The 15,918-nt window shown below is 34.1% G+C and overlaps 1 protein-coding gene across 1 annotated transcript; it reads right to left on the bottom strand.

Annotated features, from left to right (window-relative positions):
- Nucleotides 1-2,863: 2,863 nt before the first annotated feature.
- On the bottom strand, nt 2,864-15,412 carry LOC123915812 (protein EXPORTIN 1A). The gene is made up of 32 exons (XM_045967060.1): nt 14,815-15,412; nt 14,406-14,522; nt 13,572-13,664; nt 13,405-13,476; nt 12,130-12,237; nt 11,976-12,058; nt 10,971-11,109; nt 10,820-10,888; nt 10,667-10,744; nt 10,507-10,569; nt 10,364-10,408; nt 9,858-9,965; nt 9,675-9,773; nt 8,865-9,071; nt 8,633-8,692; nt 8,198-8,308; nt 7,683-7,780; nt 7,493-7,601; nt 6,985-7,050; nt 6,749-6,847; nt 6,547-6,627; nt 6,351-6,440; nt 5,742-5,827; nt 5,528-5,608; nt 5,266-5,448; nt 5,041-5,107; nt 4,625-4,735; nt 4,377-4,484; nt 4,078-4,215; nt 3,855-3,992; nt 3,677-3,781; nt 2,864-3,469 (listed from the first exon to the last, which is right to left on the bottom strand). Exons 1-32 carry the CDS (start codon nt 14,911-14,913, stop codon nt 3,347-3,349), a joined length of 3,234 nt encoding a protein of 1,077 aa, XP_045823016.1. The 5' UTR covers nt 14,914-15,412; the 3' UTR covers nt 2,864-3,346.
- Nucleotides 15,413-15,918: the final 506 nt, after the last annotated feature.

The following is a 15,918-nucleotide window of genomic DNA, read 5'->3' as shown; positions in this document are numbered from 1 at the left end:
AAGTCATATGTTGTATGATGCACAAAATTCTGTTGGAGGATAATTCCAAGAACAATATTGACATTTCTGTTGGAGGATAATTCCAAGAACAATATTGAATGTCAGACAAGGCTCAAATCATTAAATGGCTAGATGCTGAAATCATTAAGTAGTGAAGAAAGAAATCATTAAATGGCTAGATGCTGAAATCATTTATCATATTTCTGATACTGTAAGGGTGAATCATGTTCACCATGTACCAGAGAGGGAGGCATGACAATGCTTTCCGGTGAGAAAACTGATTTAATTCCTACAAGAGCTATTAAAGGGTGTCATTTAGATTGTATAATGCACCAACATCTTTCAAAGGTAGAGGTTGATCAAGCCAAATTGGAAATGACTGAAATTACAACAACCAAACAATAAGTGTTGGAAGTTCCTTTCAAAAAAAAATAAGTGTTAGAAGTTGGTTTCTATGGAAGATTTTTCAATGATTACAAAACCTCTATGTCAACGGCTGTAACATAACGTGCCATTTGATTTGATTGAGGAATGTTTGAAAGAATACGAGACTCTAAAAACTGCCTTAATTTCAGCACCTCTTAATCATTGCAACTGAAGAATAGTCCAAGCCTTTTGAACTGACGTGATTTTGCTATTAAGGACGTGTATGGCTAATCCCACCCTTTAGAAGAGAAGAATGACTGGCCTGATTAGACTAGGGATGGCAATGGGTAGGGTATGGGTAGGGTACTATAATACCCATCCCCATACCCGCAGATTGAAAAAATACCCGTACCCATCCTCATACCCGCGTGGGTAACAACTTTTGCCCCCGTCCCCATATCCTATGGGTACCTAGGTACCCATACCCGTACCCGTTACCCGCATTTTTACTAAAAATAAATTGATCAATTATAAAATATCATATAATTTTAATAGAATTAAAAAAATTTCAAAGATTTTAATATTGACTAATGAAAATTATAAACAAAATTATTACTAACTTTATGTTAAAGTTCATATTTATGTTAAATATTCACATTATTTTTATATTATGTTATAAATAAATATTTTTATTAAAAATATGTAATAGTTTAGTAGAATTGTGTTGTTTTAAATTGATTTACATATATTAGAATATAATAATATAAATAAAATAAATAAATATATATTATGCGGGTATGGGGCGGGGTGGGTACTAAGGTACCCGTACCCGCACCCATACCCGTTCATTTTTGCAGGTAATTACTCATACCCGTGCCCGTACCCAAAATGCGGGTTTTTACCCTACCCATTGTGGGTAATTTTTGCGGGTACCATCTGGGTATGGGTCAAATTGCCATCCCTAGATTAGACGTGCTAATTGGCTATCTTGCTATACTTTCACGTTGTTTTCAACTATGCATAGAAACCTTGCTAGAAATTTGAAGCTAGAAATCAAGACATAAGGCATGGCAATGGGGCGGCGACGGGTTTTGCCCTCCCCAAACCCATAAAGTTCGGGTTTCCCCAAACCCATGACAAATTAGAGCGGGGATAAAAATGATAACTCCAAACCCATACCCAACGGGAATCGGGTATCCCCATCGGGTTTCGGGTATCCCCATTACACCTCTTTCCACATGAATTTAGAATTACATTTTAATATTTTTTTATTAAAAAAAAAAGTTAAATGTCCAAAATTATTTTTTCTCAACAATATGTTTTTAAATAAAGAAAAAAAATAGAGAAAATGATTTGTTTAATACTCAAATTAAAATAAAAAATAAATATATAAACCTAATTTAAGATATTGTTTAAGCGTTTTTAATTTAAAAGAAGTGAAATCTAATTTTTAGTAGGGGTATACGTGGGCCGGATTCGGTTGGGTTTGGCCAAAACCAAAACCCAAACCACATATGATACTCCGGGTTGGGTTTAGTAAAATAACTACTCATTATAACATTGAACCGGGTTGGGTAAATCCACTAATTCCCGGGTTGGATTGGGTTGTGGGTCACCCAAATTATTTTTCTATTTTTTTTATATTAAATATCTAAATGTTGAATCATCATATTTTTTCATAAAAATAACTCAATCAATGTATTTTCTTGAAAAGTATGGTAACTTTTTTTCACTATAAAAAATAATCACACATTTTTTGTGTAAATCTACTAATTTACGGGTTGGATAGCGTGCTATCCAAATGATTTTTTTGTTTTTTTAATATCAAATGACTAAACCATGAATCACTATATTTGTTTATGAAAATTATTCAATTTTTTAAAATTTTAAAAAAATAATGCGGAAAATTATCATATTTGTTCATAAAAATTATTAAATCTTTTTGATTTTCGTAAAAAATAGTATAACTCATTTTCAATATAAAAATATTTAATAATCAAATGAAAAAATCTTTATTATTTTCATAAAAAAAATTCAAGAAACATAGCACTAGTGGGTTAGTGAGTTTTTTGGGTTGGGTCCAGTTTTACCCGAAACCCGACTTTTTTAATGGGTTTTTCATTTTTAAAATCCATATCCACCCACTTGCCCAACCCAACCCCCTTTTTTGGGTTGGATTGGGTGGGTTTGACCGGGTCGACCAGATTTGCCCAATCCATGTACACCCCTAATTTTTAGTATAAGCGGGGCAGGTTCGGGGACGGGTTCGGGTGGGTATCAATGTATCCATTACCCACCCCAAACCCATCTTTTGAAATCGGGGAAAACCCAAACCTGAACCCAAACCCGAACTCAAACCCAGTCAACTCGGGTATTCCCCGTCAAAGCGGGTATGGTTTGGGTGGGTACCCGCGGGTATGAGTTTTATTGGCATGCCTAAAAACATTATAAAATGTAAAATAATATCTTCTCTCTGTTGGGAGGGATGGGTCACATATAACACTAACATTCATGAAACCATATCTTAAATGCACCCGGTACATTGGTATCCCTAATAATTAATTGAAGCAAAAAAAAAAAAAAACAAAATATAAAACCACAAGGGTTTTCTGCACAAACCACCAGAAGTTAGGAGGCCACACCTAAAGAGTCACATCATATCCCTCCAAAACGAGTCTTCCATCTTCGTTCGATACGAAGATGTCTAAATCAATTCCTTACAAATGACCCAACATTATCATCCTCAATTAGTAAATCAATAATCTACACTCACCCCATGGACAAGCAATATCCCCGTATAGCTAAAACTCTGAAAATCAGGAACCTTCACCAATCTAGCCCCAACATAAAATATTCGGAAGAGAAGAAAAGCTAAACTTGGAGGAAAATGCTGCATCTATTCTCAAAGTTACTTTTAAGGGAGCCTGTGAAATACACTAAAATGCCCATGGTATTAATATTAACTTCCATGCTGATCTACCTATGAGTCCACCATTTCATCTTGCAACTCACTTGGGGCAATCAGCCCAGGAATCGAAAGCATTCTTTGCCGTTCTCTCTCTCTCTGAGCTGCAGCCTCTTCGGCATAGAGATCTTTGTTATCCTGCAGTACAGAGGATGACAAACATCAGATTTGTGAAGTATTGGAATACAATCAACAAATTATAAGATGAACAAAAAAAAAGCCAAGAAACATTAAACTGTATCAATGTGCTAATAAAATGATCATAGAAATAGTCAAGTGAATAAACTTAAATTATGTACTGGTCAACATTATAAAAACGCGTGTACAAGAAAATAAAGCATTTACCTGTGCCGAAAATTCTTTTGACTGTATAAGAAAATCTCGTATATGGGTTTTAAATGTAGAGAGATCATTTGTAGACTCGAAGAGTCCATTAACAAATTGGGAAACCTGCAAATTTCTTGAAATTAGTCATTTATTTTGGCAAGAGGGAAAGAAATATTATTTATTTATCTTCAATTACCTCAGCAGTTGTCATGTTCGGAAAAGAAGCACTTAGAAGCTTTATAGTATATTCACGTACAAAAATTGCATTACTTGGGTATGAATGTGGACTTGTAGCAACATCCCAAAGGGGCTCCGTTAGCGCACCACTTTCTAGCTGAAAAGGTTGAACTCGTTATTTGTGCTCTTTCTTGCTAAATTGAGAAACAAAAATAAAATAAAGCATAACTATGACACAGTACCAGACAAAACAAATGTTGAAGCACCAAGACGTGTAATTTGAACCCAGGCTTATGAAAAGTATCAGTTAAGACAGCAAATATCTCATTCTCAGTTGCCAAGAAATAAGTCCGGTAGAACTGATTACAGAACTCTGAGCCCTGTTGTTATGAACGGAAAATAAATTGTATCATTGATAAAAAGACAGAAGTATAATGAAGATAAGAAATTCTCATAAAAGGAAAACCTATATACAACAATCAGAGTATATGCAGAAAAAACCCCAAGGTTAGAACAAGGAATTCACACAGAAAAACCACACCTGAAACTTCTTCAGCATCTCCAACAACAGGTTCAGCCCTGTTTCAGCAATATTCCTTTCTGTATGCCGAAATGCCCACATGATTGAATCCATAACAAGCTTCAATTGCTGACACAGATAACCAAAAATATAAGACAGACTACAGAGGTTGCAAATGTTGGCAAGCAGACACTGTTAAAATCTCATACACTAAAAAACTGCCATGCCATTGATTCGTTGTGGAAAAAGGATAAGCAAGAAACAAAAACCTGACTTGACAAGCAGATTAGTGCAGGAAAACAATGAGTAGCTATGGCTCGGAGTAGAGAGAAGAACTTAAGCCGGTGCTCTGGGTAATCCTCAAAATTTTTTGTAATCATCTGCGTAATAGAATAGAAGAAAAATATAGTTAGTTCAGTTGATATTTTCCAATTATATATACCCAATAACTATTTGTCATCAAGTTATTAAAAATTACAACTTTTAAATTATGAATCTCAGAATATTGACTGTCAATTTACATTTCTAGTACAGGATCATGATGTTTTATTTCAAAACTAAATATTCAAATCAAAGGGAATAATGGATTTCAAGGTGGATATCAAACACAAAGGCCACAACCACATAACAACAACAACAACAAATTAGAACATTTACAACAAAGCTGAATATCCTGCACAATTACCTCTAGTGTGCACTGAAAAACAGCTTCAAATATGCGGGGTACATCTTCGATCATTGTAGCTTTATATCTGGAAGTTAGATGAGGGAGCCAGAGAAAAACAAGTGCAACATGTGCATATCAATCATATAACCCTTAGGAAGTACATAATCATGTAGAATGTGGATGTCATAGCACAAACCAACGAACTAAAGAACAGGAAAAAAGAAAATGGAGAAAGAAGCATACTTGTTTACTATTGTGGCAAAAAGGGACAAAACCTCTGATTCCCTTGCATCAGGAACATTCCTAGCATAATCTCCCAGAACAGGATCCATCATTGGCGGCACAAACTGTTTTCCAATCTGTGGTTGATCTTCAGCCTTATCCAAGAATGTCTCAATCAGTTTAAGTGTCTCCCTCTTAACCGAACTGCATCCAGAAGAATATGTATAAAGGGACTGAATAGCAAATATTTGTTAAAAACCACTATAATCTCAATTAATCTTACCGTAGAAGTTTCACATATGATGTTTTAGATGCATAAGGTCCCCCTTCTGAAATACTTTTTGAAATAAGCTCACTGTACATTCTGTTGCAAAAACAAAAAACTGATTTAACATGCATCAAACAAAAAATGAAGAATCAAATCAAACTACATATTGCTTTGTCTCAACTGTTATTAGCATAGCTGATAAAAAAAACTATTAGTTAACAGCACATACCTGTACACATTCAACATGTCCAAGAAGATCGTTGAGATCTGGGGCAGGAAAAATGTCCCTAAAGAAGATGCAACACTTGTATTTGTCTGCAATTAGAAGGAATTCATTAACAACATAAAGTAGCAGAACATCAAGAATAAAAAACAAAAGACCTGACATTCATTATAATCATATTTACACGGCAAAACATAGAAAACCAATAAAAAAAAAATAAGAGGCGTGAATGAATAAAGGCAACTTTCCTTTAGATGTTTGCAAACATTAACAATGGGTACCAAGGTTGCACAATAATTGTAACCAACTTTGTAATACAACATAAACAGTGTTCTAACAAGGAATGACACGAGTAAAAAAAAGGAACGACACTGAAAAAAATCCCATGACAAGTCAACAAGGGAAAACTTTGACCATTTGCTTAGCCAACATCAGCAACTTCTCAATTTTTTTTTATAAATTACTTATTTATCAAAAAATTGAACAAGAATCCCACTCAATCTTGTCAGGCCATAAAATATTGAGCAAAAATTCATATGGCAGCTAGCATGCAGTGCAAATAATGGAACATCCAGTAGAATAACACAAAATTACATTAAAAATGACAAATTATACCTGTAATATATTAAGCACCGTCCGTATTACATCTTGATCCTTCAAAAACTCAACATTTTGATGTGCCTGACCTATAATTTCCATCCATTTCTGCAGGGGGGAAATTGTAAATCACAGGCATTAATTTCCACAAAAACTCTGGCATAACATGAACCATATGTGACAAATGACATGGCTTCTAAAGCAATCAAAATACCTGATTTGGGAGCTGCATCAAACGCTGAATATATTCATCCCTCTTTAGTGCATCAGACTCTGCTTGAATCATATGAGCAACCTACAATTTTCAAAAATATAACTTACAGTGCAAACACAATAATAATTATAGACATACAAAATATATGTAACTAAATATGAATATATTAAATTAATGAGTCTAAGACATCTAAAAGGCATACAGATTCATAGAATGAGTGTATCTGATGGGGTTCAAGATCTGCAATAGTGATGGGAAGGCCTGATAGAAGTTCAGATACAAATGGCTCATTTTCACCAACCTGAAATAGCAATTACGGTGACGGTTATGGATATATATATATATATGGAAGAATTGTGGGACAAATATTAGTCTCGTTTTTTTTTTTTTTTGAATTCAAGATAAATGGGAAAGGGAGGAAATTACAGCCCTTACTACCTGGGTGATTACAAACTTTCGCTTGCACTTCTGAACTATTTTCAAAAAAGTGTCACATGCCATATCCTAAAACAAATGCAACAGGATCAATATATAGATTAACAACACAGTATTATATTATTTAGAGTGTATTGCAGATACTTTCTGAATACTAGATTAGGATAACAATACTCCACCAAATCATAAAGTGTTTACCCGCATATAATACCAAATTGACAAAGAAAAAAAGAAATTAATGACAACAGCGAAATACTAAAACAAAATAATTGGATCAAAGAAGTTAGCATATTGAGATGTTAAATAGGCTATAGCACTACCATGAAGAATGTGATGTATCTTGTCAAAATTTCTAAATAGTAAGAGGTCAAAAAGGAAGAAAAAATAGGCTATTTAAGAAAAATTACTCTGAAATCAGAAATCCATCATGAATAAGAAGTCAAAGTTCAGGTTAATCATATTCAAATTATGGCAGATAAGAAAAGCAACCCAGCTATGAGGAAAAAATAACCTGAACTCCAGGATGTGTCTCATGCATAAACTCAAACAACTTGTTAACAACAGTTTTCAGAAACTTCCAGTGAGCTCTTAAAAACCGTGGATATTGACCAACAACATACCTATCAACCGAAGCCACTTATTATTATAAGAAAATAGCAATACAAAACAATAAGAAAAATTCACATGTAAACACTTCTTACATGATATTACTTGCAATAACTGCTTTGTTATCTTTTCCCTTCGTGATTTCACACAGATTTAATAAATCACGAATTACCATGACCAAAAACCTGTTTTCCTGTCGCAATTCAAAGAAGTCAAAAACCATAAATAGGGGAATAAAATGCCAAAACTGATAACAGATATAGTTAACAAGTTTAACGAATCAGTTAAGAATGTGATGTTACACATTCTTCAGTCCTAGAAAAGGCAAAAACAAGGCATGATGAAGTCAAGCATGTGCAGAGAGTTAAATTGGTGGATGATGCTTCTTAAGATATTCTATACCATCCAAGGTATACCCCAATGCCATCAAGAGGTCATTAAGTCAACACGGTTGTCCGCAATTTATATTAAAAAAATTTATAACCAGCAGGATACCACAGTAATGAAAATACCTCAACAAATTAGAAAAGCTCTACATATTCTTAAAGTTGAAGATGACCCATGAATATAAGAAATATAAAGCTAAGCAATAGCATAAGGTTCACAGTACCTGTTCTTCTATCATGGAACCAGATATTGATCCGATTGCCCAGCAGAGTGTGTTCAAATTGTTCCATGTCCAATCCTCTCCACTGAGTTGTTTGCTTAATTTCTTCAGCATCTGCACATTACACGATACGAGACAATTTAATGAAGGTGCAACAAACATGCAACATGTTTATGATATGTATCCTTTACAGCATATCACTCTAAACTGAAAACATATTCGTATAATATTGCATTTTTAGGATATTCAACTATTTCATTAACATCATTTTTCAAGAAAGTTGATATTGTAGTTTCATAATTTGACAAATAATAAATCATGTCATTAAAAAATAAACTTCCCAGCAATAAAAATAAAAACTGATAAAAAAAATAAAAACCATATAATGTGATTGTCTTTCCAGTAAAACAAAAGGGCAGTGCTTTCTGGTCCAAATACCTGCTTTTCAGTATCATCATGGTCAAGATGTGACAAGTAAATAAGAGTCTCCCTCATAATCTGTATAATTAAACAGTGGTACATAAGTCTCAAATTTATCACATTTGAATTTATTCAGAACAATCAATAAAAGTAAAATATACAAAAGGGAGGTAACTTTTAGACATTTTTTCCACATATATATGAATATCAAATACTAAAATCTAGCAGATATCAGATATAAGTTTATAACCTTATATTGAACAAGAACATCATTGTCCTTCAAGGTTTCACGGACAATATTCCCATTTTCATCTTCAACTATGAGAACCTCTTCAGGTTTAGCCATTCGACATATCATAAGCATTCTCAACTTTGACATGGAACCAGCATAAAGTTGCCGACGTTGAAGAAGCTGAGAACCATGCCCATCAACCATACCAGGAAGCATTGCCGGTACCTGCATACTCCATTGAAAAAAAGACATCAGTACCTATACACGGTTACCTTTCTCAAAAGTCGGAAAAGAATAGGCTAGAAACACACAAGAGGCACTGTGATAAAAACTATATATATGAAACAAAGCCAATTAATTGGTTGTCCCAGAATAATGATTTTCACGTCAAGTCTTAATGGTCCTAGTCCAAACCCTATTTTGACATGCCCACCATAAATTTGAACGAATCCTTCATATGACATGAAGATTAGTGATGGGAACAGCACAAGACGTGTATTAAAATTGTCCAAATGAAACCAAACAAAAATTAAGTCAAGGAAAAGCGAGTAAAATAAGCAAAATTGGAATAATAACCAGGGTGGTTGCGATCAGAGCTTATCACATTATTGATTTTAAAAATTTAATCGGTCATTTTGACATTCAAGTATAATAGTTTTTAATCCAAATTATCCAATAATAACAAAAATTCTTAACAAATTGTGACAATATTGCAAACATTAAGGACAGAAGGAGCAATATCAAAAAATGAAACGTTCTATTAAGATGCTAGGTCATATATAAGAGAATTGCCAAATCTTGATTTTAATGATCAAAGTTTCACATTACCTGAAGTCCCATCATGTTTGCAGAAGCTGCAGGAGTATCCAAACTTCGGTGTGGCTCAAACAGCTCTGACACCAACGAATTCCAGTAGTCCAAACAAACCTATTATTTATACAAACCAAATACGGTATCAATTTGGGTATTTGGAACAAGAGACGGTAGCACGCAAACGCAGTTTGCACATACCTTAAAGACCTCGGTATCGTCTACATATGAAATGCTGATAAGATATTCAAGGCCCAATAGCAAATTTGATATATTCTCTTGAGTGTATTCCAAGATGCGGATGTGAACCTGCATAAATAAAAGGCTGTCAGAATAATGATACCAGAGAGCAGAACACCCAACAGGCAACCCAATAAAGCAAGACTTATTCTTGAATGAGTCCCAAGTACGATATAGGCCCCGTATTATTATAAGTTTGTCAAGGTAGTTTATGATAAAATAGCTTCTAAAAATACAATTTTCACTAGTGTGAACTTATAAAATAGCATAAAACCTAATTTATATTGCATTAGCTGTTTGCATAAGCTCGAAAATAAGCTAATCCAAACGGGGCCATAGTTAACAATGCAGCTTTAAGGAACCAGCCTTAGCAATGTCACATTCTTACACAGTTCAATCATGTTGTTTGATGATAATATATTCACAAAAAAATATTAATTATAGACAGAAAAAATTAAAAATCTAACCTTATAAAATGAGGTGAAGAACAGTGCCAGGTTCTGTATAAATGACTAAACAGAGGAAAATAACTATGGTTAGACAAACACCTAACAATTAACTAAGCCAATTAAGAATTTGTTTCAATATAAAATAAAAAAAAAACACCAACTTGTTCTTCAGTAGAGCCATTTGCATATGCCTCAGGTATATTTGTGGTAGGCGGGAGTATGCTCTACAATAAACATTACATTATCACAAAGTCAGCCAACATGCTCAAAGTAGAATCAATTGAATAACAACGCAATACATGTTACAAAAATGAGACCAACCTGCAATTGACCCATGAATATGCCATACATCTTGACATACTGCACATCATAAAAACTCCCAAATTGAAGGGATGCCACCTGCAAACATAACAAGTGAATATTGATGTAACAAAATTCAAGTAAAAACATTAGAAGTTAACGGATGGAACATACCTCTGTTAAACATTGCAATGTTAGGTTCCGATATGCCGGAACCGGGAAAAACTTTAGAAGTGTCTCAAGCTGCGATGTCAGCAAAAGTTAAAAGATTTCAGTAAGTGACTTCCTCAACAACAAATTCATTTTGAACAGAAGAAGAACCTACCAACGGTGATTCAAATATATAACCCAAGGGAATCCATGATAAGAAGGCATGTAATGTGGACAGTGTAGCGCGTATGAGCTCGGCCCTTTGGGATGCTGATAGCACATACAGGCATAACTCATGTATGAGTTGAAATTCACTGCAAACAACCAAGTATAAATTCTTAACAAAATATAGACACTTCGTATAAAGTAAATGTAGATAAATAACAATTGCTGAGCAAATACATAACCATCCAGAACATGCGAGTGTTAGATATAAAACTATTACCAAGCTTCCACCTAATAATTTGGGCTTTCAGGATAATTATAACAAAGGAGTCCGAGATTTAACAGACATATCAGATGCAAATAGGATAATGCTAAAATTCAACAACGAAATTATGAGCAAAATTATTTCAAGATCATAAACAAAAAAATAATTACGCCAATAAGTAGATACAGGTTAAAAAAATCCTACAACCAGCATTTTCGCTAACACCTAGCAGGGATAAGGCTCTGTGCATCTACCCTACCAAGACGGGTGGCAGCCTCATGCAAGGGCCGTCCTTTTTTAGTGATAATTCCTAGATTAGAAAACAATTTTCCTTCATGTAACTTCCCTAAAATTATTTTTGTTCTAAAATAATCAGCAATCATCAACTAGAGTATTTGATGTTAATCGCCCCAGTCTAACTTCCAGGCGATAAAGGCAATTACCAAATCACAACTTAAGCAGTACAAATAAAACTACAATATATTTTCCCACTTACGACTTAAAATCAATTGCTCTACCTAGCCACCTATATACGCAGTTATTACCACTTGCTAGTCTTTCAATCTCACATTCAATGAATCAGAAGTCTACCCAAAAAGTTATAGAACAAGACAGACAAAGCTTTTAAGAATGCACCTTAATGAATTCATTACTGTACAGCAAGTAATTAAAACTCAATCTTTCAGACACTCAAAGAAAGATAAGTGAAATGGAAAGCAGGAAAGAATACATTAAGATATTAACAGCTACCTGTTCAATGATTGTTTAAGCTCTTTTATCTTCTGCTGTGTCATTTCTCCTCTCGAAAAATCAAAAACCTCTTCACTCAAAAGCTGAACAGACATTTTTTAAGTTAATCATAGACATAAGAAATAAAATCTAATGAAAACAGGGATAAACCTACTTTCAATATAGCCATGCAATTCTCGCAGATTGTTTCACTAGTTTTAGCTGCTGAGACAAGATCAGGAATGAAGCTTCGCCATCTTGCTGGCCACTCGTGCTTCAAAATCTGTTTATGAGACACCCACCATTACATACAAAAAGATACGAACAATAATATATGAAAAGGAGATTTTAAAACCAGAATAACAAAAAAGTGAAAAGAAATCGACAACCCTATTAGAATTTTTAAGAAAACTGCAGAAAATATCGTTTCCATCTCGAACCTTGATATAAACGTGAGTGTATTAAGCATTGCACCAAAAATAAAAGACTTGATATAGAAAAAAGGGAAAATAAAAAATCTAAGCAGATTGAATATATAAATGGAAAAGAAAAGGATAAGCCACATGCACAAAATAACTGGTTTTGAGACTAAAATCCAATTCAAAAAAATTGACAATATTACCCAAACAAAAACAAGGTGGCTTCTAGGGTGAGGGCTCAACTAAGTCCCTCACCGGTGGAGCTGTAAAATTTTACAGTTAGATTTACTCAACACTCCAGATTTCATGAAGAAAAAAAAAGAGAGAGAGAATACATAAACATTTTTACACACAATTTTGCCCCTCACTCCTATCGATTTGAAGGTTCCATCTCTGTAATGTTTCAACTGCTTTGAAAAAAGAAAACACCAAGGATAATAGAGAGAGAGAGTGATGGATAACGTTGAAGTTAGAAAAGAGTATAACTGATTCGTATAGTACTAGTTAATGGTTAATGTGGATCTTAAGTTTGTTTTTTTCGGATTTCAAATATTGATGCCCTGTGGATGGATGAACATTGAAGATACAAGTGACTATGTTCTAATAGATGAGGTGACCAGTAGTTTTAAGTTTTAACTTTTAACCATAAAAAAATCCTGGCTTTATGAAATTCACCATTGAAGCACTGTTGAAAAAGATGACGGCATAGTCGCACACATTGGAGAGAGATAGAGGTAGAATTGTGTATAAAAATGTCTTGATGTTCTTATTTTTATTTTTAATAAATCTGGACTATCGATTGAATCTAACGGTGAAATTTTACTGCTCCACCAGTGAGGGACTTAGTTGAGCCCTCAACCTAGAAGCCACCCAAAACAATTAATATAGAAGGGAAAAGTATAAGGCATCTTAAAAATGATTGCATTTGTGTCTAGAAAGGGAAAACATAAAAATTAACCATTGAACCATGGGTTTCAGCACTGAAACAGGAATTATCTGTCAAAGTAATAATAAGAAAATGCAGTGTTTACCTGAACTAATATAATGTTGAGTTTGTTGACATACAACCTCTCCATTCGAAATGAGGCCTCGTTGCTAGAAAGCTATGCAAGAAAATCCAACAATGAGATCAATGATGCAGAAAAACTAAGTTGCCTAACTAGCTCAAATAACTGCTTTCACCAAATACAGCTGATACCTGTACAATAATATCTGAGATGAAATTTTTCATCCCATCTCGTTGCTCAGCAGGTAATGCATTCCATCTGTATTTAATTACACCTTCTAGAACCTGAATGCAATTTACAAGTATTGAAAAAACATGTACTAAGCAAGGCAGCTAATATAATATTCACATAAGAAATGAAAAACTTGTTTGACACTTTTAATATGTGTTGGTTCCAAAGGCAATGCTCCAACAGTAAGTAGGCTGCATAGTTCAAAACTAAGTAATCCATATAAAACAAATATGAAAAGATAAATCACCACAACTAAATGAGTATTTAGCCAATAGGCCTATCAAGCAGAGTGGTATCAAAGTCGAAGGAACATTTTTGACATTAGCCTGGTAAATGGCTACTAAAGGAAAATTCAGCAAATATAAGCTATATATATTCAAGAACTCTGACAGAGCAAATTCTCCCACTGGTACTTCCACTCAAATCTCGCATAATTACATACTGATACACTTCACTTATAGTGCGTATATCTTGATCATACCACAAATCAATAACAGCTTTTGCATGATAGCATGCTATCAAATATAGTGCAATACTAATTGACCAGTGTAGGTCATACATGTTGATCATACCACAAATCAATAGAAGCTTTGCATGATAAAACCAATCTTAAGTCTTAACCAAAACATTCAAGAATCTCTTTGGAGAATGACGAAAATTATCATTTACACTGTCTACACATAGATATAAGGTTATAGACAATGATCGAAGATGAAGGAAACCCTAAATCCATATTCTATGATACACCTTTCCTAAGATTAAGACCAGAACAGAAGCTCATTAAACAAACCAACCTGTAAGGCAAAGAACTTGGTATTCAAATTTTGAGTATTCTGCAAGATATGCATAACTTGAAGCCACATGTCAGGATTATTTTGCAAGTCCCGCAAAATCGAATCAGCAGCACTTCTCTGCACAATCAAAATGCACACAAAAAACGTTAAAAATCTAATCACAATAAAAAGAAACCGTAAACAGAATCGCATTATCTAAAACGAAAACAAGTTCAACGTCCCAGGACAATTAATCAATCACAGAAATACGACAACAATTATAAACAACTTAGGAATTCAGTCAATTGACGCGCGAGGAAAAATTGAATGTTGGGAGAATTGTTAAACCCTAAAGTTCGCGCATTATCCATGGGAGTGTTGATGACATTGTTGAAGATAGAGAGAATTGAAGGTGGAGATAGTGACTTACCTCTTGCTTAGATCCGGTGCCATAGAAGGCGGCGACGGTAGCATCGAGCAAAGGTACATCAATCGGTTGAGTCAAATCTCTGAGCTTCTCCGCAGCCATGGCGGAAGATGAAGAAGAAGATGATGAATGATAAAACCCTAGAGTAGAGGAGTAAAAGTGGTGCGTACTGTAGTGTGCAGTGTACGACTACAAAAACCCTAGACACAGACGGAGATTCTAGAGAGAGATTTGAGGGAGAGAGAGAGATTTGAGGGAGAGAGAAAGAAGAAGGGTTTGGAGTTTTGAATTTTTTGTTTTCTTTTTATGCTAAAAACAATAATGATTTTTGGTATTTATATTGGTTTTGAAAATAAAATAAAAAAGAGAAATTGGAAAAAGACAGCTTGAATATGAAGCAGGTTTGAAAGAATAGAGAGACGGGGCGGGGGAACGGAATGGGAATGAATGAAGGGAAGATGTAAACGTGTAGCGATATGATTTGACGCTACTAAGCTACATATGGACTATACTACGTCAACTATGTACTACTCATGATGCGGTTGTGTGTAAAGTTAGTGAACACTTGTGAGTGAGTGAGTGAGTGAGTGAGTGAGTGAGTGAGTGAGTGAGTGAGTGAGTGAGTGAGTGAGTGAGTGAGTGAGTGAAGTTTTGGGAGTTCTAGATTTTTTTGGAAAAGAAAATATGAAGAATTGGGTTGGTTAATTTTTGGGAATCACTTTTATTAGGGAAAGTAATATGTTTTCTAATTTTTCATAAGTAGTGTCTTCATTTTGGTACTTGTCTAAGAACCTATCTATTATTTATATATTTAGGAGTTTCTCTCTCATGGTCTTATTCTTATGTGGCACCATTTCCTTGATCCATGTCTTATGTGACATTCTAATATTTCTCCAATTCCTATGTGGCTAACTATGAAGGCCTTTGCAATTTCTCTAATACATGATGATATCATTTTACTTAGAATCTTTGGCTAATTTGGAAATTCAATCATTTTTCAATTATTGTTTATAAATCGAATTTAATGCACCTATTAAAAATAATTTTAAAAGGAAATAATTGACTATTTTTGTACCAATTTCGTCAAAAAAAAATTATTTTTGTACC

This window comes from Trifolium pratense, linkage group LG3 (assembly GCF_020283565.1).
Source record: "Trifolium pratense cultivar HEN17-A07 linkage group LG3, ARS_RC_1.1, whole genome shotgun sequence".
Lineage (NCBI taxonomy): Eukaryota > Viridiplantae > Streptophyta > Magnoliopsida > Fabales > Fabaceae > Trifolium > Trifolium pratense.
This window is presented reverse-complemented; position numbering and strand designations above follow the sequence as displayed.